The following is a 25,697-nucleotide window of genomic DNA, read 5'->3' on the forward strand; positions in this document are numbered from 1 at the left end:
AATTTGGGGGGGGGGGACCTAGCAAGTTATGTTGTAAGCATACCAGGCAGCAAAGCTCATGCAGAGAGTGTTTTCTCTTATGAACAGTAAGTGAACATATGTTTGAAACAGGAGCACGATGCATCTAATCAAGTCAGAAATGCAAATCACAGTCAACTTCAACTACTCATATAGGGAATTTTTACAACTTGTTGAAACTATTATGTGAGGCAAAATGTCTCAAAATATTCTTAATTTAAGCCTAACTGCCTAAGTTTAGAATAAAGTTGTTTTTCAATACCGTACCACTAACTGCATTGAATAATTTGTCAATTTCCTACGAAAAATGCTGTAGATCGCTTAGACTCCCACATTTTCTTCAAAAACAGTTGGCAACCTTAAACTGACTCAACTTGATCTTGCTGACATTATTAGGAACATGATTAAATTCCTGATTTTTAAGATCTAAAAATTCAACTCGTTACTTTTTTCAAGGTGTTTTTTTTTTCTTCAGAATTCTATAGAATCTTCAAAAAGTCATGTACAGTAAGATTTTTATAAGCCCCTCATAAAGAAAGGAAAATTTACAACCATACTGTTTATATTACCTCTGACTGAAGTTCTGGCTGATATGTACATTTCACTTGATGGTATATGTCGGAGAAAAAATAATTGTTTGTAGTGTTCAAGATAAGAAATGACGATGTACAGTGATCACAGAAGAAACTCTGGATGATATTGAACACCGGCTGGAAAATTTTCCTAAAAATCTCTTTGGTGTCTTCTTCACCTAACAGAAATTTACTACATTTCCGTACAAGAGGCTACGAAGTTAAAACTGTATAAAATGACTGTAGTACAAGAACTTACACCAGGTGATCCAGTATTTAGGAGTAGATTTTATGAATGGATTTTGAGTAAAGTGCACGACAGAGAAGTTGATGCTAATTCATTTTGTTTATACAGAGAGAGTCAGAACATTCTCCGCAGTGGCAGACACACTTATATCCTGGTGTAGGTTAGTATTTCTCCCTTGCCTTAGGGCGTAGCCATGCAAACAATATCGGCGCGTCCTCGCCAAGGTTATACACATAACCCTACAGCCAGCAAGTGCATACATTCCATGAAATGTTTTCAGTTGAAGAACGAGCTTTTATAGTGAAATAAGCGTTTCGAGATGGTGGCAAATACACTAAAAGTGAAACAGAATTTAGAGAACGTTTCCCAAACTCTAATTTATCTTATCGGGATACAGTGTGCGATCCAGTAAATAAATTTTGCCAGACAGGCTCCGTGCAAGATGTTCCACGGTGTGGGAGACCCACAGTTTTTAACAGAAGAAAAACTGTTAGATATTTCTGATCGACTGCTAAAAAGCCCTAACAAATCGGTCAGAAAACTGGCACAGCAAACTGACATATCTTATTCCAGTGCACATAGAGGATTAAAGGATGAACTAGGATTACGGCCGTATAACGTATCGGTCGTGCATGAACTAAAACCCACAAATAATGAGAAAAGACTAAATTATTGTGTTTGGTTTCAAATATTTATTCGTCGTCATGGTTTGACGTGTTAGACAGGACATTCTTTACAGACGAAGCTTAGGTTCATCTTTCAGGTTACACATAATACACGGAGCTGGTTCTGCGAAAACCATTATGCAATACATGAATCACCATTGCACTCCCAGAAAATTGGGGTGTGGTGTGCCATATCACGAGCACACACTATAGAACCAATTTTTTTAAAGACAAAGTAAACTCTTAAGTTTATTGCTCAGACAAATTGTTTCCTTCTATTGGGCAATTAGATGAAATTGAATTAAATAGCTGTTTCTTTCAACAAGATGGTGCCACAGTTCATACATCTAATCGATCTAAGCAATTGTTAGAAGAGATTTTCGGCAGAATAATAATTTCACAAGGACTGTGCCAGCTTAGATCCCCGAACTAACGCCTCCTGATTATTTCTTCTGGAGAGCAGCTAAATCTAAAGTGTACCGGACCAATCCTACCACGATCGATGAATTAAAATATGCAATAACAAACTTTTTCAATTCAGTGACTAAGGAAACTTTGAACAAGGATTTTGAAAATAAGGTGAAGAGGGTTATGTCTTCAAGAAAACGGACGACATTTTCAACATCTTCTATAGAGTAAGTGTTTCAGAATTTCAATATTATTTATTTATTATTACCATATTTAGGATTTGTCGCTTCATAATGATTTTATATTCATTCTCCGTACCCAGCGCGCTCTCGTTTGTTCCACTAGTGCAGCCAGTGGTACCACTCTATTCTCTGTATCTAGTGCGGTCTCCCTTATTCCACTAGTGCGGAGAAAGTTCTGACTCACTCTGTACTTACATGGCTATGTTAATATGCAAAACAGCCAATACTGGAGTTCCGAAAAACCTAATCTGCTCCATGACTAAAAAATTGAAGTGTGGTTTGCACTTAGCAGTGAAAGAATAATAGCCCCAATTTCTTTGTTAAGAAACAATTAATAGTGATAGATATGTGCAAAACATTTTGCAAACCTCTTTTTGCTGAATGAACTACGAGGGAATGTAGTTTCGCATTTTTCCAGTAGGATTCTACGACAGCACACACACACAGCTTTTTTTTCCTTGCAGGCAATATTCATGAAGTGTTCGATGGTAGAACATAGCAAAGAGCATATGGTTTCCTTGATCCCCTAATCCAGTAGTGTCAGAGTTGTAAGCTCCAATACCGGTTATGGAGCTAGATCAGAGCTTGAACTTGCTTATGTCTGTGGAAACACCAGAGCACGCAACCAGTCTAGTGGAGCGCTCCACACAGTTTAGTCCCTGTCTGACATCGCTGCCCTAATCTAACCCTTTCGATTATTATCTCTGGAGAACATTAAAAGTTAAAGTGTACAAGACAAATCCACACACTTCAGAAAAACTAAAGAATAGCATTTATCAAGAGAATTCAATTTCTTACAGAGAACTAAGAAACGTGACGCGTAATTTTCTAAACAGATGCCAAAAATGTGTGGAAAATGAAGGCAGACAGTTTCAGCATCTCCTTGCATGACATGGTTGAGTACATAACTTAAAAATATAATAAATAATATTTTGTTACACAGTCATTCTAAACACTGTCCGTGGAATCTGAAGAATGGTCTCACTTGTGAGAGGGTGGAGCTCGATAACACCTGCTTCCTTGCCTTTATTTTCTATTTCTTCAAGCCAATTATGTTCCCTCTCCCACACAATTCCTTTCGTGCCCTAACTACTCATTGGACCAGGCATCTATGACGCTAATGCACAGAAGATTTGTTTTTCAGTGTCACTTCGCAGATCTATGGACGGGGTTTGGTGCCTGTGAAGTTCATATCACACTCGTTTCACAGATAATCTGCTCACTTAGTAGTTGTAACTATGTTGTACCTCAAGTGATATCTTTATGCATCATTCAGCAAGCTCTCGGTTTTAATATATTAGGATATATTTATATCATCCCAAAATCACGGGTTCAAATTCAACTGAAAACGAGAGACTTTTAGACGAGAAAATCTAAGTACAGCTTCTTCCTGAAAGACAGCGAAGTTGGGGATTCTTTCTTACAATATACTTATTATACAAAAGAACTTTACAACATTCAGCCAACTAAGATTTTAAGTAAAAATTCCAACGACTGCATCCAACTGTAATTACAACTTGCACTTGCAGATAGCTATGCAGTCTAATTCCCGTCATTATATTCAGGTTATCTAAAACTAGGGACCATGTGATAAACCTCCAGCAATACCTTGATATCTCACAGTGCAGAGATCTTTGTGGATATTGTGTGATCAATTAATACCGGTAGTAACAATCGGACACATACATCAAGAAAGTGATGATACATTTTACGGATTACAGGAAAATAACGCTTTCAAATTATATATATATATATATATATATATATATATATATATATATATATATATATATATATATATAAAATACAATTCTAAATTATCTCTGAAAATCAATATAAACAGAGAAGTGCGTCAAAGATGTTCGTTGTCACTGACATTATTCAATATATATTTGAATGATTGATATCATTTCAAAATGCCAAAAAGAAAACCTAGTCAGAATTTTAATATCACACAACAAGCAACTCACCGCCCTCTTATTTGCAGATGACCATGTTCTCATCTCCAATTCTAAAGATAATTTGTACAAATATCAAAATACAAACTTAACCAAATAGTACAAGAATATAACTTAACAATCTCGGTACAAAAAAACAAAAACAATGGCATTTAAAGCCCAAATAAGGTTACCAGTAAGAAGTAAAATTGTTATAAATAACCAAATGATTGAACAAGTGAATCAATTTAAATATTTACGTAACATTATTTCATACGAAAATGAATTGGATATAAATCACAAGTTAAATAACTTTATTAAGATTACCGGCATAATAAATAATATATTTCAACCAAAAACAAATTTCAACTAAAAGCCGAATAAGATTATACAACGTGTTAGCTCTTCTGATCTTATTATATGGTTGTGAGAATTGGACGATCAAGACCAAAGATAAATCTCGAATAACTGTAGCAGAAATGAGATATATGAGAAAAACATTAGGTTATAACTGAAATAATTTTAAAACAAATACAGACAATTTAGAAGAATTAGTATTATACCCAAAACTCGACAAAATCCAAAATTATAAATCACGATGGATACAACATATGAACGCCACGCAATAGATTGCATAGATTACTTAAAAATTACACCCCATCAGGCACAAGAAAAAAAGGAAGACCATTGAAGAGACTCCTCGTCATCTGATTTGAGATCAGAACAGGTCAACAGTGGCCTAACTTCCTGAAAGCTATATGATGATGATGATGATGATGATGATGATGATGATGATGATGATGATGATGATGATGATGATGATGATGAAATAACTCACTCTAAAAGAGTCTAGACCATTGTGTTCATAGTGATACAACCTTCTATAATAATTCCTGTGCAGACAAATTATCAAAAAACTAAAGATACTGATACTAAAGATACTACATGAACAGTAATAGATCATATCTGTAGACGTTTTCAAAGCCATAAAACAAAATGCTTTTAGAGAGTTGTAGATATCAACGTGCGTTTCTCTGTAGTGAATAAAATCAATTTAATGTAAGTCGCACCTACGATCTATGTAGATATAGATATAGATATTGTTGGTGTAACTGTATACAGAACCAATCAGATCGATAATAATAGTATGAAGCACATGCACTACAGTTGTACTCACATCTATTCCATGTTCCATGTAAAAGTCGGCAGTACCCATACTGGCGTACAATTTGTACCCCATCCTGTCCAATGCTCTGATGCTGGGAAGGAGTTCCGTTTTGTGCTGTGAAACAACAAATATTAAATGAGTATAACTATTGAAACTATGAATGAACGTAAACTGTATTACTCTACTACTCAAACTGGTATATTAAAATGTGAAGTCGTTGAGGTCACTGAAATTCATATCACATCACTGAACATAAATTTTGTATTGAAAATTTAAAAATATTTGGAATTAACAAAAGAAATTAAATGTGGGAAGCAGAGATAGTACATGTCGACTCACTCACATATACCTATACACATATTCAACCTGAATTACAGTTATTTTGTGAGTGCCTTTACATATTTGTTGTTGTTTAGTCAATTGTCGGAAGACAGGTTTGAACCTCTTGAGTAACACCAATAAGGCATCACTCATGAGGCAAATAGGCCAGGAGATAATGGGGTAGGGTGGCCAGTTCCTTTTCCCCTTTACATATTTATGCCTAGTTAATGTTACAGGAGTTCAAACAAGTACGAGAAGGGGGAGATCTGTTTTACAAGACGAAAGGTATGTGTCCCTCTACATATAAATTTTCATTCCAATCTAAAAATATACCATGACTACTGCGAAAAGTCTGAGGCCCCTGGAGAACAAATCACTGTATATTAAAGACAGTATTCATTTCTTAGCAATTACTGGAAAAGTTTTCTGCCAGCATGTAGTCTTGATTAGCAACTCCTTATAAAGGTTAGAATATGACAGAACTGTTAGGAGCGTATGTCAGAAATTATCTCCTAATTAAATTGAGGAGCTCCATTAGCCAAACAGGTAGAGCACTGACTTTTCATGCTGGTAACCTGGGTTGGAATTTGTGGTTTTTGGACGTAGGTTTCTGCAGGGTACTCCCATTTCCAAAACCAACATTTCACATTGCTCCATTAACCACCAATCATCAAACTGATGCACTGCAAACCACTCCCTATGATACAGTAAGGGCAATGCTCCACCAGCAAAGAATTTACAATTATGCCTTGTTTGTCTAGAGCAGCGTTTCTCAAACTTTTCTATCCATGGAACCCTTTTAAACCCAAAATAAAACTGTGGAACCCAACGGAATATTAGTGATGTGTGTATATTGCAGACAAATATTAAATTACCAAATGTATTTTATCACTATCATTACACATTTGTATTGATGTCGCATATTATACATATTTAAAAATTATGAATAATGTTGTTGGACTGCATTTGCTGTTACTACAAAGATTAGTAATCCTGGCTTACTTTTACCACTAACACTGAACATGTTTTTTGAACTCACACATTATACATACTAGTATTTAAAAATTATAAATGTTTCTGAAATCTATTTGCTACTGTTGCAAAGATCAGTACAACACTCGTAAATGAAATTAAGTCCACTTGCATTGTTAATACTGTTATGTAATTCACATTAAAATTCAGCTACTGTACTTAATTCTTTTTTTTTTTTTTTCAGAAAAAAAAACCACCTGTTTGTAATAGACCAGTGGGATGAGTGTTTTTGTTGTTTACGCCTGCATATTTCTTTACTATCGGGTTTAATACTGGAAAGCTGAAGTCTCATGTCTGGACTTAGGAAGCAGAATTGTAGTAGCTTTCTTTGATAATACTGGGTACTCTCTTCTCAGGCTGTGCCAAAAATGCATCGCAGGGAGATTCTTAAACTGAGATTGCAGGGATGAATCAGACGTCAATTACAGTAATGCTTCATATTCTTCAGACGCGAGGGAAGAAGATTTTTCTTTGATGACATATGGATTTTTGACTCACAAGTTTTGAGAATTGTTTTCACTTTCCTGTTCTGGAAAATACTGCTCTACTGTGTGGCGCATATCCTCCAAATGCTTTACAAATTCTTCATTGATGTCATCAAGTTTTCCGAGAATTTTTTCGTTCTCCTCGAGGAAATCTTCACAAATTCACGGTCGGCTGGACTTCTCATCCAGAACTGCAATTTTCTCTTGAAAGCCCTGATTTTATCTGCTGCAGTGAATAGATTAGCATTTCCCCTCTGCAATGACACATTTACTTCGTTCATTTTGACAAAAATGTCAGCTAAACAGGCAAATCTCAAGATCCATTGTTTGTCACTCAAACGATCGTCTAACTCGAAATGGTGATCAATGAAGAAAGCTAAAACCTCAGCCCTAAGTTCAAAGAGTCTACTTAAAGTTTTTTCCGTGAGAAAGCCATTCACTTCTGTACGGAAAAGCAGAGATTTATGAAAGCTTCCCATGACCTCACAAATGATTTTGAAGAGTCTGGAATTTAGTGGTCTGGACCTGACAAAATTAACGATTTTTACTGCTTCGTTAAGCACATTTTTGAGGGACAGTGGCATTTTTGATGTGGCCAAAGCCTTACTGTGCAAAATACAATGATTGCTTTTGCAATTTTTTGCAACTGACTTTATGTGCGATACTGCACCAACTGTTTTTCCAACCATTGCCTTTGCACCATCCGTGCAGATATGAGAACACAACTGTCCCAGGGTATATGATTTTCTTCCAAGTGCTCACTAACAGGTCTGAAAATTTCAGACAGCAGCTGGCAGCGGTTTATAGAATAGCATATCTTCAATAGCATCTTCTTAATGGTATTGAACGAACACTAGTACAACTGCCAGATCTGCTGCATCACTTGACTCATCTATATGTAGTGCAAATTGACATGATCTGAGCCGACGGTTTAATTCTTCCTTGACGTAAGCTGCTATGTTTTCAATGCGACGAGCCACTGTGTCATTTGAAAGCGACACGGAAGATAACTGTTTAGCCTTCTTCTCATTGATCATACACTTACCCATGTCAATCGCGCAGGGTTTTATAAATTTTTCGGCTATTATGTGGGACTCACCTGCCTGAGCCATTCTGTAGCTTACAATGAAAGATGCCTCAATTGCTTTTTCAATTGTATCATAAGATGTTTGAGCTAAGAACTTTTGTGAATTTCCTATCAAAGAAATCAATATTCTTGTCATGAAACTGAGCATGGTTTGTTTCAAAATGGCAACATAATTTTGAAGGTGCCATCAAACTATTAGGTAAACTTCTGCCACATATGACACATTCAAGGTAATTTTCAGCATTCATGTACCCAAGGCTAAGTAATTCTCATATTTACGTTTTTTAATTACAGGTTCATGTTGTGTTTTGGATGTTGGCTCTTTCATATTTTCAGATGATGAGCAGCTACTTTTTAAACCTGGTGTTTCCATTTTTCCTTCATTAGACCCACATACTTTTAGGGATAGTTGAAGTTGTAATGCCACACTTGGATGTTGATTGTTTTAATGATCCTGTTTTAAGCCACCGATCCATGATTCGGTGTCACTCTGTATTAAAAAAGTAGAGTTAGGATCGGTACCATTCTATATTAAAAATAGGATGATGTAGCTCGCAAAGATCAGTCTCGCCCTCTATTTACGCAATTTTGAAGAATAGATGACAAAACTCGCACAATTTTTCTTTAAAAGATTTTACCTTTTCCTGATATTACTAAATAAACTTTGAAACACAAAATTAACACATATCTCTCCCTGAACTTCAAAATAATGGTCTTTCCTCTTCAGAAGAAGTTTCCTGTGCTTTCTTGAAGGAACGTCAAAAAAACTGCGAAATATCCTTCACAAAATTTTCAATTAATTCCATAATGCAATTTAAACCTGTGCATTATGGTTGGAAAATGTGTTTGCTTCAGATACTTAAGTTAGGCTACTTTAAGCGCACCTATTATTATTTTAAAAAATGTGCATTAGTGATCGGATTGATGTAAACAGTACCCATTGTTGTCCTGATAATTTCCAATAGAATGGCTGAATAAACAGTTATAGTTATGTTCTTATTCTTTTTCATGTTTTTATAACATTATATTTTAGAGATTAAAAAGTAAATAATTTTACATCCGGAAATGGCGGAACCCCTAAGAGTTGCTTACGGAACCGGGGTTCCGGGGAACACACTTTGAGAAATGCTGGTCTAGAGGACCACACTTGGGCGAATGACTTTTTTTTTTTTTTTTTTTGGAATGGTGGTACTTAACTGTTCGTCATTCACCCCAAAGCCAGTTGTGTAGACCAATTTACCGACAGAGTCAGTGCTCAGAATATGTCATAGTAGGAGGCTAGTATGCTGCATCCACGATATAAATATGACAAAGATCCGTTGTGATGCCTCAGGGGAAACAGAGCACCTGGAGTAATCCCCTGTTTACCTGGACTAGGGGCTTGCCCAACACAAGTCATAAATCAGGGGTACACTGGGGATTAAAACCGGATCCACAGGATTATGAGTACAGAGCTTTGGTCATTGGACCATCGTGGTGACTTGGAAGAAAAATGTTGTATTCAAGTTCTTCTGAAGCATCGGAATCGTAATTATATACATTTGTTTTTTAATTTTCCAAAGGTACAAATCACAAATATGAGATCAGGCAAAGAATTTCCAGTCTTCTGTTAGCAGACCTGCCAAGTGTCAGCTTTTACAGCTGATATCAGCATTTTTTTATGCCTGTCACCGTGTCATCGCACCATACACATATGGCAGTTTTTTTTAGAAATTCAAATAAGATATATGTCAATCTTTTTTAGATTAACGCACTACCTTCCTTCCCAAAGTTTTTGACGCCAAGTCTTTGTTTTAAATAACAGAAGACACTACTGTCTCCAAATGTTCAGTTGGCATTGGTTGAAGTGTTGATTGTGTGGTAGTTTGGAACAATATGTACAATGAAACTAACTACAATGGTGTAAAAAAATATGAAAAAACTGTGCAGGGTTGTGCAAATTGTTTTAACTTTGCCCCACAGTAATGCAGCAGAGGGAAGAGTATAGTATTCAGTATTATCCGACAAAATAAAACACAGTTTCGTTCCAATACGAAAATGGACAGAAGAGGAATTTGATGAGAAATTCTTACAGAAAGCTAAGTGTGTCACTGACAACTACAATAAAAGTAAATCTCACAAGTAAACTGACTTCTTTTTTGAAGTCACTACTTTAAATAGAAATTGAGTTCAGTGTCAGCCTTTTTTATCCTTTGTCAGCTTCTGTACGTACTGATATCAGCTTTTCCTAGATTTGAAAGTTGATAGGCCCATGTTACCACCCAATGTCAGCATTTCGTTTTTCACATCTAAAATAGGCTTGATATATTTAGTTCATTTTAATTGTATTAATGTATATTGTAGTTCTGTTGGGAATAGTAATATTTAATTTAATTTATTTAAATTTAAATATACAGAATAAAGAATATAATTACAAACAAGAGAAATAGAAATAAAATAATACAATCAATATAAAAAAGGAGATACAGTAGTATTAACAAAATTTGAGATTGAATGAGCAGCGCTCATGTTCGGTTGCAGTTCAGATATAATATTAATAGCCTATAAGAGAATATAAAATAAAATAAAATAGGAAATAAAATTAAAATTACAGTTACAGAAATTATATAATACAATATTAATATAAGAGAAATATAGAAAAAATATAAATAAATAAAATGAAATGGGAACTAAAATTTAAATTTCAGCGGCAATGGAATTATATAACATAATATTAACACTAGAGAAGAATAAGATCGCACGTGAAAAGTAGGACAATTTTATATATAATTTCAAAATTATAGAATACAAATATGCCGGTAATATAGGTTGATTAATTCATACACACAGGCTAAAAATTTATTTAATCAAATTGACGATATTAACACGTTTCTAATTTTCTTGTTATATATTAGTGGGTTACATGTTAGAAGTTCTGGGTGTAATTTAGCTAAAGCATTGTATAACCGAGGGCCAAAATTAATGCTATGCTTTATACCAGCAAATGTGAGACATTTAGAGTCTACTAATGTTGAATTATTATTTCGTCTTGTGTCATAATTATATGTCTCTAATATAAACTTATTACGATTTTTATGATAAATTTCTTATAAAATATACTTGATCTTGACAACTCAGTTTTTACAGATGTATAATACCCATGATCTAGGATAATACAGTAAAATCCCTCGTAACAGTTACTCAAATAACTGACCATACCAAAACAACGGTACTTTTGGCTGGGGCCCAAAATAAATAAATAAATAAATAAATAAATAAATAAATCTGCCAGATTGCCATATTCTGGGGAGCCAGTTTTATCACATTAGGAAGTTCACACGAACTTTCATTTTCAGTGAATATTCGAATCCAAAATTTGTGTATTATATGTGTTGTGTGACGTGTTTTAATAAGAAAATTCACACAGTTTTTATGATTATTTAGTTATGTTCGGGCTGTCAATGTTGCCACATTAGGAAGTTCACACGGACTTTCGTTTTCAGTGAATATTCTAACGTAAAATTAGTCTATTATTTGTGTTGTATAATGTGTTTTAATTAATTGAGAAGCTTTTATCATCCAGTCTGCTGTCAAAAAATCTGAAAGTTAGAATTTATAAAACAGTTGTATTACTGGTTGTTCTTTATGGTTGTGAAACTTGGACTCTCACTTTGAGAGAGGAACATAAGTTAAGGGTGTTTGAGAATAAGGTGCTTAGGAAAATATTTGGGGCTAAGAGGGATGAAGTTACAGGAGAATGGAGAAAGTTACACAACACAGAACTGCACGCATTGTATTCTTCACCTGACATAATTAGGAACATTAAATCCAGACGTTTGAGATGGGCAGGGCATGTAGCAGAAATCCAGAATCCAGAAATGCATATAGAGTGTTAGTTGGGAGGCTGGAGGGAAAAAGACCTTTGGGGTGCCGAGACGTAGATGGGAAGATAATATTAAAATGGATTTGAGGGAGGTGGGATATGATGATAAGAGACTGGATTAATCTTGCTCATGATAGGGACCAATGGTGGGCTTATGTGAGGGTAGCAATAAACCTCTGGGTTCCTTAAAAGCCAGTAAGTAATGTGTTTTAATAAAGAAAATCTACACAGTTTTTATGTTTAGTTAGTTATATTCAGGCCGTCAGTGTTGCCACATTAAGAAGTTCACACGAACTTCCATTTTCAATGAATATTCGAACCTAGAATTAGTGTATTATTTGTGTTGTGTGATGTGTTTTAATAAGGAAAATCCACACAGTTTTTATCAGTGCTGTCATGGAGGCCATATGGAGCCATACATCATATGGGAACCTACGATTTTTTTAATTAATCGTATAGGGAAAAGAATTTTGTCTGTACAGAGTCATATGGCATGTGGGTGCCTAAGTTTTGTATGCAGAGATCTCTACAGATCTTAGATCATCTGTTGCTGTTCCTAATGTATTTTGTTTGATGTTCATAAACAAAAACTGTCCACCTCTGCAGCAATGGAATCCAGAATTACATAAAATAATGGTTGAAAAACAAGAAGTGTTGCAAATACACACTCCAAGATTCATCGAGACAAGTGTGCATCTACGGTGGGGCTACATGGTGTATTCTTTAAATCAAGGTTGCTTTATAATTAAAATGTAAAGCAAAACAATTTATTTATTTGTTCTTTAACATAAAAGAAATTAAATGACAGTCGGAAAGATTGAGAGAGGAGAGTAAAATATATTTCAAGAGAGAAAACAAGGGGTGGGGCGTATGGCCAAGAGAAAAATTACCATGACAGCACTGGTTTTCATGCTTATTTAATTTTGAGCAAGTGATTAAGCTTCATATGGTTGCACTTTCAACATTTGGCACCATGTAATACAAACTTTTTTTTTTTTTGTATATAACAGTATTCATTCAATTATCCGGCAAAATCTAGTGTCCAGAACTAGCCTGGTCCCTTTGGTGACGGTTAAGCAGGATTCTACTGTACATAAATAATTGAAGGGTACACGGAAATAACGATCAAGGTCCATTTTAGAAAGTTTCGAGAAAAACGAATATTAAAGTTTAAGCACTTAATACTTTGTTATGTGTGTATTTAATAGAAATTGACGTAGCGGAATGTCAAGAATGATGATTTCTTATTACTAGCTAGACCACATGATAGTACTTTCTTTCCACTATAAGATACCATTATTAACTCAATTTCGATTTTTGATGGACCTTGATCGTTTTTCCCGTGTACCCTTCAATTGCTCTTCTAACATATATGGTATGGTACTATCAGTATGATCACAATCTACAGCTGACAGTCAGCAACTTGAACTTTGCACCAGAAAAAAAAATTTATCTGAAATAATTGAAGTGCACATGATTTAACAATATGCCGATTTTCTTTAGAAGTACGATAGAGATGTGTTTTATTGCTGAACTATATGCCGCTTGTTACGTGGGCAATATTTTATTACTGAAGGTATGAGACATGTTTCGCAGGCACAGCAATGATCATTATCGACACTGCATTATTTGTAGAGGTGAACAAAATGTAACAACAACAACAACAGCAACAACAAAAGTAATAACAGTAACAGTAACAAAAATTAAAATGGCAATAAAAACAGTTATGTCAAATTGTCTCTCAACTCATTGAAAACTGTTCCACTTACCTTGAAACTTCCAATTGAAAGTAGAATAGCTTTCCTCGGTATTTGGAAACCAGTGCTCATCATTGCCTTAAGATAAGCCTCATGACGATTTTCACCGAAGCATGCCACTTCACCAGTAGATGCCATTTCTACACCCAACATCACATCAGCTCCTAAATAAGATCATGAAACAAACTCTCTTTAATAAAATATTAACTTACGTTTACAATGCTGAAAATGAAATGATGCGTAAGTTCTTTCAAAATACTGTAAACACTAAGAAACATAACAGTTACAGCTCGATTCAACATTAATGGCCCCTGTCCTTGGTTGTTTGGCTAGTGAGCGAGCTGTATGTTGAGTCATTAGAAAGAAATTTAATCACAAATGTGCATAGGAGGGGAAGAGGAAAGAGGAAGAATGAATGTTCGAAGTTGAGGAACACTCATGTCAAGAAAATATAAGTCATCATGACAATGTTTAGTCAACAGACGTAGTGGTTAGTAACGGGACGTGTGGAAGAATATTGTGTTTCAAGACGGAGTGTACCGCTACATAATAAGAAGGAAGTGTTAGGTGTTATGACTGCGCGGCCTGAGCTGTGTGATCAGGCCCACCACTAGTGATGAGTAACTCGCTCTTAGTCTATCTACTTACTTTTTGCAGGGGCCAAAATCCCTGAATCAAGCTGTACTTACTTACTTAATTACTTATGGCTTTTAAGGAACCTGGAGGTTCATTGCTGCCCTCACATAAACCCGCCATCGGTCGCTATCCTGAGCAAAATTAATCCAGTCCATAGCATCACATCCCACCTCCCTCAAATACATTTTAATATTATCCCCCCATCTATGTCTCGGCCTCCACAAAGGTCTTTTTCCCTCCAGCATCCCAACTAATACTCTATATGCATTTCTGGATTCGCCCATACATGACACATGCCCTGCCCATCTCATTATTTTGGGGTGTTTCGTAACAAGCAAGTTTTTTTTTACGGTGATGGGTAGGGCATGTAGCACGTATGGGCGAATCCAGAAATGCATATAGAGTGTTAGTTGAGAGACCGGAGGGAAAAAGACCTTTGGGGAGGCCGAGACGTAGATGGGAGGATAATATTAAAATGGATTTGAGGGAGGTGGGATATGATGATAGAGAGTGAATTAATCTTGCACAGGATAGGGACTGATGGCAGGCTTATGTGAGGGCGGTAATGAACCTTCAGGTTCCTTAAAAGCCATTTGTAAGTAAGTAAGTAAGATGGGTTGTTAGCACTTCGCCCAACCCTTAAGTTGGAGGACCACTCCTCATCGGTTGTCCACGACTGCTTATTCAATATATTCACAATATATTATATCCATTATTAGCAATGTTTGTAGAATACTAAAAATGTTGTGATGTCACCCTCAACACTACTGGACTTTATTTTTTTATTATAAGCCAAATTACTATTAATCACATTATTATCACACCATGGCTATTATAACAGCTCTAGACTAAAGACAGTCTGAACTTGAAAAAATTTCAATTCTATCAAGATGGAAGGCGAGACAATCATGATCAATAACAGGTAACAGTTTTTCTTCGAGGACTGTTGGGAAAGACGAGTAGTTTTTGTTTTTTTCTTCGTCTTCACCCACAAGAATAAGCCATCTGGTCTGTTCTTACTTCAAAAGGATATCATTTATATCATCTCATGCTCCATGCTGTGGCCTCCTGGAATCTCTTAAGATGCGAAAGAGAGAGTGGTGTGCTGAAAGCAATGGGAAGCTAACGGTACTGCATTTATCTTTGGCATTGTATGGAGCAGAAACATGGACATTGCAACGAAGTGAAGAGAAGTGACTAGATGTGGATATGGAGAAGGATGGAGAATGTGAAATGGACAGACAGAATAAGAAATGAAGCTCTGTTGGAAAGAGTGGGTGAAGAAATAATGATGCTGAAACTGATCAGGAAGAGAAAAGGAATTGGTTTGTTCACTGACTGAGAAGAAACTGCCTACTGAAGGATGTATTGGGAGAAATGGTGAGCGGGAGAAGAGTTCAGGGTAGAAGAAGATATCAGATGATAGACGACATTAAGATATATGGATCATATGTGGAGAGGAAGGCAGAAAATAGGAAAGATTGGAGAATGCTGGGTTTGCCATGAAAGACTTGCAGTTTAGCAGAACACTATGTGCGCATGTATGTATGTATGTATGTACCATGGTCTTTCAACATGTCCCTTGGCTGCTGGTTTATGGTTGAGAAGGAATTTTCGCAATCTATGATCTTCCATTTGTTGAATATACATAGTTGCAACAATTTTGTTTTTATGATGTAACGTAAATCTGGGAAAATATTTTTTAGCTTTATCAGAAGAAATTTGCAATTTATCCAACCCAGCTTAGTTAAAAATTATTGGGGATCACCGGTGTGGTTTTAGGCGTAATAGATCGACTATTGATCAGATTTTTTGTATTCAACAGATATTGAAGAAAGGAGAGTATAAAGGTACAGTAAATCAGTTATTCATAGATTTCAGAAAGGCATAGGAATCTGGTAAGAGGGAAGTTTTCTGTAATATTCTTATAGAAGTTGGTATTCCCAAGAATCTAGTTCGATTAATTAAAATGTGTCTCAGTGAAATGTACAGCAGAGTCCGTATAGGCCAGTTTCTGTCAGATGCTTTTCCAATTCACTGCGAGCTAAAACAAGGAGATGCACTATCGCCTATCACCTTTACTTTTTAACTTCGCTCTAGAATATGCCATTAGAAAAGTTTAAGATAAGAGAGAGGATCTGGAATTGAATGGGTACATCAGCTTCTTGTCTATGAGAATGGCGTGAATATGTTAGGACAAAATCCACAAATGATTAGGGAAAATACGGAAATTTTACTTAAAGCAAGTAAAGCGATAGGTTTGGAAGTAAACCCCGAAAAGACAAAGTATATGATTATGTCTCGTGACCAGAACATTGTACGAAATGGAAATAAAAAAACTGGATATTTATCCTTTGAAGACGTGGAAAAATTAGAATATCTTGGAGCAACAGTAACAAATATGAATTATACTCGGGAGGAAATTAAACGCAGAATAAATATGGGAAATGCCTGTTATTATTCGGCTGAGAAGCTTATGTCATCTAGTCTGCTGTCAAAAAATCTGAAAGTTAGAATTTATAAAACAGTTATATTACCGTTTGTTCTGTATGGCTGTGAAACTTGGACTCTCACTTTGAGAGAGGAACAGAGATTAAGAGTGTTTGAGAATAAGGTTCTTAGGAAAATATTTGGGACTAAGAAGGATGACGTTACAGGAAAACGAAGAAAGTTACACAATGCAGAACTTCACGCATTGTATTCTTCACCTGACATAATTAGGAACATTAAATCTAGACATTTGAGATGGACAGGGCGTGTAGCACGTATGGACGAATACATATGTGCATATAGAGTGATAGCTGGGAGGCCGGAGGGAAGAAGACCTTTGGGAAGGAGCTGGGAAAATAATATTAAAATACTGTTGCTTGTATACAACAATAATGGCTTTTATTTCTAACTTTAACCACACAGCCATCAACAAAGGGTATTCCACTCGACACAGCAACATAGTAGTCGTTATTGCACTCCACACAGCGACAATGACAATTCACGTGTATTATTGAGAAGAACAACAATGTACTCCAAATTTCAACTAATGTTCACAAAACACTATGTGCAGAACAAAACTGGCAGTTCTCAGTTCACAGTTCGTTCGCCTTGGCTAGTTCTCCTAGCTCACTCAAAATTACTGTACGTCGAACCCAAGCCTTCCAGTACAGTTCACTACAAATCGAACCCAAGCCTCCGGATACGTCGCACTCGCCTGGATACTGCCACAGTTACAGCTGGTCGTTGCCACAGTTGCGGTCCTCCTCACGTCGAACCCCGATCTTGAAGGCTGGCTTCCTTGCTCACTCGAAGACTCACGTGTAGACTGACTTCCAAATACTAACTCGAATTCAGGTCCACCTCGCTCGCTGCCCAAGGCTGGCTCTCTCTCTCGCTACTGACTAACTTCTTCCAACAGTGACTCACAGTGTTATTTATTTACCACCATCGTCTAAAATGGTCTGCCTCACGAAGCCTCTGGAACCCACAACACTCGGTCTCCAGACGTTTCCTTACTTCTGTCCCCTTCGTTCCGCGCCGGAACCGCAGTCTTCTTTCCCCTTGCCGCGCCGTGCCACAGAGTCGACCAAAGCCTGAGCCTCGCCTCCCACACCTTCCTTTCCACTGGACGTGCACGTACACTCCCGAGGCAACCAGCCACGACTAGAATGTTCCAGACAGGTGCCACAATACATTTGAGGGAGGTGGGATATGATGATAGAGACTGGATTAATTTTGCTCAGCATAGGGACTGATGGCGGGCTTATGTGAGGGCGGCAATGAATCTCTGGGTTCCTTAAAAGCCGTAAGTAAGTAAGTTAGTTTAGTTAAAAATAAATTTGACAGAAATAAGATACATTTAAATTTCTTTTTTACTTTCATATAAATTATTATAAGAACAAATGAATGTAGGCAGTACTAATAAAACAGTAAAATAAAAAAAATTAAGAAATGTTTCCCATATCTTCAGGATAATGTAGTTTATATCAGAGTACAGCTACATTTATCCAGTTCCTGGCTCTACCGGAATATATATTGTATAACATAATATGTTACATTATAATATTATTATAATCTTCATTTTGGAGTCTAAAATTATAAAGTTTTACCTGCAAGTCGTGAAAAGGAAAACTGTGGCACCTTCACTCCTACTTTGCCACAGCCTGACAAGACATCCACTGGTTCCACTTTTTCTCCAACAATTACACGAGTTGCCATTGCAACAAAATCGAAGTCCAACGTCTTGGACACAAATGGAAATGATCTTGAAACTCGAACATTGCATTCTATTACCTTCAGTTCATTGTCCTGTAACAAGCATAATATTGCTCTTACATCCTGCAAATATTTCTCAAGAATGTGGTTAGTAATTTGTCACTCTTAGCAGAGGTACGTGCTATTACCCTCACATGCGCCGCATGTTTATACATATACTGTATGGCAATACAAATCATCAGAACTATCAGAACGCTAGAAAAGTTTCTTTATGTGCGGTAAATCTCTGACATGATAGCACCAGTTTTACTCCTCTTCCAAAAGAAACCACAGTAGGGACTTCAATACTCTTAAAAATCCATTGTCAGTTTTTTGGCACAAAGACGGAATAATTTATTATGATATACCACTTAGAATAAGGTTAAAACTGTGAAGGGAGCATACAGTCATTGGTTTGACATTACCCTTCTATGTCTATTTTTACATGGGAGTAATAACTTGCCTGTATATTTCCACAAGTACAAAAGAAAAATTGTATTTTGCCCTAAAACACCATTAGAATGTGACTGATGCATCTTGCAAATCTGAATCTAATGATACGCAAAATCGATTAAAATGCAAATATAAGGTATTGTCAAACCAACGAAGACATTATTCTTCGGGAAAAGATTATGGAGAAACATCAAGATAAAATTCCCCAAAAAATGTGTACCAGTACCACTCTAGGAGATACAGAAAATTGATGATGTTGGCTGTGAATTGATTGATATCCCTTACATTCGCCAGATTTAGCCCCCTCAGAATATCAAATTTTCCGAAAATAAAAAATAAATAAGAGGAAAAGAAAAGGAAGAAGTTTTCACCGAATGAAGCAGTAATAAATACTAAAGAAGCATATTTCGCAGACCAATACAAACAATTATTTTTAAAAAGACTTACAATTTGTGCTAAGTGTATAAAGTTAAAGGTGATTAAGATGAATAAATATTTCTTTTTAATAACTTTTCCATGCTAGGCTAAGAACTTATCGATATGGTCTCGTATTTGAAACAAATTATACAGAATGGAAAGGAACCTATTACATTAATTCACAGAGGTAATAGATCAAGTCAATGCAAACAACATTTTCAAATAAGTTTTCTGATACATTCAATAGTTTTGCGAATACAAAATGCAACTGTAGATCAAAACGTAAAGTATTCAATGAATTCATTACGCAAATTTTTTGGTTTTTAATATTCTTTATTACGCTATAACGTTTCAATTCTAAATTTAATGCCATGAAACTTATTTAACACTCATATTATCTGTTGATTTCTTTGCTTTTACGTAATTACAAAATAGTAAAGAATGTACATTCTTATAAAACAAAGCTATTTCCATTAAAGTTTATTTTTTCTTTTCATTTTATGTAAACTCAAAATAACATTGTTACGAATACACATTCCAACTCAATTTCCATTTAAGTTATTATCTTTGGAGAAATTAAAAACTGATTTGGAAAAGAAATTAAGTTTACAGTAATGTTCAGTAATGTGTTAAATGTTACGTAGTACAGTAATTAGATCAGAACTAGCTGATGAGAAGATTTTGTTTACATTCTCCTATCTCAAGTCTTGCTGAATGGAGTTCCACTCATCTCCACTGCGGAATAAGACCTCCAGGAGCACTACTACTGTTTGCAGTGTTTCAACACGTTGGATTTCGTACTCTCAAAATTATTGGACGTATCAAAAAATTTATTTTGCAAAAGTTGTTCGCATTGACTTGATCTAATACGTCTGTGAATCAATGTACTAGGTTCCCTTCCACTCTGTATATAAAAAAACCAGTCTCACATCACCCAGAAAATCAATAAAATAAGAAAACGAGTTAAAAATTGACCCTTTCCAGGAATCATTATACTTCTTATAGAATGGTTACATTACACATGGAGGATGGAACAAACCCACAGATGAGTTCATTGTGCTACCTCCAGAGTTGAATTTTGACATAATCAATGGATGCAGCACTCTCATTTCAGAACAGGTTTCTTTTACATATGAAGGGTACAGAGAAAGAACGAACAGAGTCACAATTCTCATAAGGGTGATGAGATCATCTAAGTCAGTATATTACTGCAAAATTTATGTGATTTTCTTAGCAAAACTGATAAAGGAGAATTATCACTACGGATACAATCATCCTTTCCTACATTTTCATTAGGAACAACAATAAATTTTGCAGTAATATACTGAATTAAATGATGACATCACCACAGTTTAGTATATACAGTTGCGAAGCTCAATACTTACTAAATATGCAAACATAGACAGTTGAAATATGCATCCATAGATAGTTCCTAGCAACCAGGATCGCTACTATCGTCTCATCACAGACTCTTTCCCTAGCAGACGATAAAATGTATTGTTCTTTTGATATCGTCTTCTTTTGAAAAATTAACACCTTCCTTCCACTATTGAAATACGAAATACATAAGGTTTATATATTATTTTCATAAAGTATATATTATATTTTATAAACTCACCTTCCTGGATCTTTCGGAAGAAGGATAACTCTGACCTCTTTTTCTTAGAATTTATAGTGCTACAAACGTCTCCTTGTCCCATATTATTATTCAAATTATTGTATTTTAGCCATTTACAGTTATTACAACCGATAACGAACATTTCACAGTTTACGCAACTTTTCACAATAATGCGAAATACGGCACAGTATATGCCTTTTCGATCTAGACCAGGCCATAATATATGTTCGGGTTTTCTATTTCAGCGTATGGAGCTCAGTGAATTATTCTATTATAACATTATTGCGTATCATAGCTAAGTTTTATTTAGTGTAATGTGTCCATTAGTTCCCTTTACTTCTTGTTGCAGAAATAATTACAAAACTGTGTTATTTTAATGTGAAGAGAATTTTACATGTTAACATAATCTTTTCGCATCAACATTTTAAGTTTGGAATGGAAGCTATTTTGAGGTTTAATAAAAAAGAATTTATATTGTGATTTAATATAGCACATCTATCTTCCTTAATAAAGACAGAAAATTTATCATACCACTCCTATGAAATTAGTGTACGTACAATTGTTACTTCGTCTCTTAGGTAGTAGATAAATACAATAATTCAATACTCAATTGTAGTATTAAAATACAGACAAATTCAATGTGCGGAGTATCATACATGACATTATGCTTAATTATAATGTATAATTGCGAATTTAGGAATGTAAGATATAGTAAACATAACCCATAATATTTCCATATGAATGGCAGGGCACTGGAGACCACTAAAATTAGACAGAAAGGGGCAACTGGTACAGTAAACATAACCTATAATTTCAACATATCTAAATATCCGTGCGGTGCAACTGAAAATTATTGAATCGTGCATAAATGAATGTACAAGAATTTCACAATATTTAATCGAAATAAAGGCGAGTATTACACATACGAACAACGTAATTTTCACACCAAAAATAATATTTTATCTTAACTCGCAAGTGATTTATGTCTGAAGTGTCTCATAATCATTGTTTTAAATTTTATTAATGCAATTACACTACATTTTAGAGAAATATATGTTACTCTTTATGCATTCTAACTAATTCATATGGTTGAAACGCCACCCTTCGTGATCGGGTTAAGCGAGTTACATGTCTGCCTTATGGCCTGTATTAGATCATGATGGTAGTGACACAGTCTATTGTTCCTAGCACTCACAGTGCTCCAAGCGGCTAGCAACTATAGCGAGAAATGCAAAAAATCACCCCAAGCTTCGCAACTGTATATACTAAACTGTGCCATCACCCTTAAGAAAATTGTGACTCTGTTCGTTCTTTCTCTGTACCCTTCATATTGTAAACTTAGGACATGGTCCTTCCAGTTCATTTCTCTCCTGAAGGGCGTCATATTGAAGATTTCTATCATCTTTAAAAATCCTTTAAAAAAATCCACTGCTTTAGCCAAGTTCGAATTTGGGAACTCAAATCTGGAGTACAATAATTGATTTATGTTGGCACAGGATTTCTAGAAAGAGAAGAAAATACTCATCCTTTCACTTGCACACATCATTACCATAACTTCTGGACAAATATCTTAGGGTACTGGGAACCCCTGTTTGGTATGTGACAGTTGGATGAAGCAGTGGCAGAACTGTTCCTATCACCTGATTGCAAAGATTTGCTTTTTTCTTCAGACACCAGTTTAAAAAATCACAAACACAAGTAAAACCACCAATATTAAATAACAAAGCATATACCATGTATGCATTTCCAAATTCATGATGCTCAGAGTCTATTTCAACTCAAAAACTAAAGTAACTCACAATGTGAGCACCACCAGTGATGAACACCAGTTGACTGACTGAATTGATGCGGCAGCTAGGAATAAGATATGACACTAGTGTTCAGTTCTTCCGGAAAATCCTAAGCCTTAATGAGGGTTTCACATTGTGCTTAAATGAGGGTGGAAGCAGATCGAAACTTTCTCTTTCTAACAGCCTAGTCTGTACCAACATAAACCAAAAGAAATATAGCAGCAAGTATGGTAACCATTGTGCCACTGACAACGACAATAAGAAAGTAAGTGTTATTTGTTATAAATGACGTCTTGAGCATTGCAGCACTGAATGCTGATAGTGAATGAAGAATAGGCCTACTGATATCAGCAACTGCATACTCTGCACACACGTGCTATAGCATGTTATTAATCAAGCAGTTTCAAACTCTGAGAAAGAAGTATAGGCCTACTATTAATACTATTTTTCAAGAAATTACTGCATAAATGTGTACCATAAACAAAATCACTGCTAGGTAGGAACCTGAGTCTGATTTAAGTCATAGGCTAAACAAAGTTCTGAAATTAGTTGATTATTACAATAACACAAACTCCATTTACACCACAAGCACCAATATTCTCTGTCACTGTCAAATTTTCACTTATACTCTAGAATTGAGCTGAAACAAGATTTTGTGTTTGATTTCTAAATAAATTGATGTAATCAAATTGAAAGCTGCTTTCTTAGTTTATGTTTTCATCTTTCACAACAATTAAATTTAATTCTTTATCATATTATCAATAATAGTCTCTTTTAAATACCACTCAAAATACATACAAAAATTAAATAATTTTCTGTGCATATAAACAAAATAGACTTTCCATTCCAGCATTGCATACAAAAGCATTTTTTATACTTTAGTCTCAAGAAGCACGATATCTGACTTCATGTATGGTAGAGTAGATGTACCAGTATGTAGATGATGTTACAAAAATTCGCATAGGAAATAGGCTACAATAACTAGGTATTTATTCATATATTGTAATAGTATCTAATGATATTCTGCAACCAGTATTTGGAAAGTTTATTTAAAAAATTACAAAAAAAAACTTGTTCCTAGTTTATAGAGATCCCGAATATATCACTTACTTATCACCAATGACCGGAACTATGGCAGAATACCTTTTTAAATGTGTTACATCTGTGTTAAATTTAAAAGTAAATCGTACGAATTACATCTTTGGAATTCAAATAACGGAAGTTTTAATTTAATTTTTTCCACTTTTTAATATAAATGTCTTACTTGCAAAATAAATATCTTTTGTCTTCATTTAATTATTTATTTATTTATTGTTTAAATTAAAATTGTCTGCCCGTGCATTTAATTTATTTCTGTAACTGTAACAATGACAATATCGATGCTTTCCAGTCAGTTCATGTTACCCAACTTTGTGGTCATTCAATCGAATTTCTTGTCTGTGTTGGAAATAAGATTTATCGATTAGTTCCTATTCTTTCTCATATAATGAAAATAAATATTAATACACCTACAAATGAAATTATAGAGTCAATAGATGATACTACATTTCAAGCAGGGTACCTTTAAAAGTGACACTTAGTTTCGCATTGTAGAAATACAAAAGTAAAGATTTAAATTAGTGCTTGTGTTTGTCTTCTGATAAGTTCATACTTTCTTTGAAAGCAACAATGAGTGCGGCGGCTAGAAATATAATGATGGTATGAAGTGGTCACTCGACTGGAAGAAAGAGAACAGCCTCTGTGGAAGTCAGTGTAAATTATGGAAGATGTAGCGCAATGGTCATCAGCAATCGCTGAAATGAGTAATGAGCAGACATCGGATTCTAGGGCAAATGCCTATTTAGTTTCTTTAGGAGAAAAGTAAAAATAATTATTAATATTTGTGTTTCATGGAAATTGAAAGGTATTTGAAGAGTTTTATAGTGCCCTAAAATGCCCTAAAACGGTTATTAGAGCCTAATTTGTTAATATTCGCCTAAAAATGCCTAACTCACTGTAAAGTTTCGCATTTTACTCTTACTTTTTATAATTTATACATGTATTCACTGCGAAATTTAAAGCATTTAAAAAGTGGAAAGTTTGCTTCACACCGGCCATGAAACCATTGATAAAGGAAACAAAATGTTTTGAATCTCACGACACTCGCAATAGATTTCACCGAATTTAACATGTCTGGAGGCATAAATGCCGACAAAGAACCAACCTTAGTTTTGAAGCAGGCAACAATCACAACATGTGCTGCTACCGATTCAGAGATATACTATACTATAAAAATGACTGTTTTCGGTCTGAAACCGATTAGCTGTACTGCCCTTCAGACTGTCATAAAATCACAATTTTTGGAGAAAGAGTGTTTTTGAAATGTTTATGAAAAGTCGTAAAACTGCGAATTAGTAGGGTAAACCGTTACAAAATATTTAAAAGAATGGCCCTCCTAGTGTTAACACTACCAGGAAATGCAACAATAAGTGGAACTTTGTATTTTTGTCCAATTGAATCTCAACAACAACGGTTCATTTGAATGCTCGTTAACAGTTGCTCTTTCCCTCACCTTATTTGTGTTGAGAAGTTTTGAGCGGTAGGACGTTTTCCTGTGAAGTTTAACGCGATAATGCCGAAAAATATAATTGCAAAATCTACATTGATCCGGCAATGGCTAACAGAATATTCAGAATTCACTTATGATGGAAAAATAATATTCTGCAAGATTTATAGCAAACAGGTATGTAACAATAGT

At 35.1% G+C, this 25,697-nt stretch overlaps 1 protein-coding gene across 2 annotated transcripts in view; it reads right to left on the reverse strand.

The window, feature by feature from the left end:
- r (carbamoyl-phosphate synthetase 2, aspartate transcarbamylase, and dihydroorotase rudimentary) overlaps positions 1 to 25,697 on the reverse strand; it is a 441,968-nt gene that overhangs the window by 271,997 nt on the left and 144,274 nt on the right. For both annotated transcript variants that reach the window (XM_069820902.1, XM_069820901.1), the window contains exons 18-20: positions 18,538 to 18,736; positions 13,814 to 13,965; positions 5,267 to 5,371 (exon numbers count right to left, since the gene is read on the reverse strand). In XM_069820902.1, the coding sequence (XP_069677003.1) occupies positions 5,267 to 5,371; positions 13,814 to 13,965; positions 18,538 to 18,736 (456 nt within the window). The remainder of the gene's footprint in view (positions 1 to 5,266; positions 5,372 to 13,813; positions 13,966 to 18,537; positions 18,737 to 25,697) is intronic.

The sequence above is a fragment of the Periplaneta americana genome, chromosome 3 (genome assembly GCF_040183065.1).
Source record: "Periplaneta americana isolate PAMFEO1 chromosome 3, P.americana_PAMFEO1_priV1, whole genome shotgun sequence".
Classification (NCBI taxonomy): Eukaryota; Metazoa; Arthropoda; class Insecta; order Blattodea; family Blattidae; genus Periplaneta; species Periplaneta americana.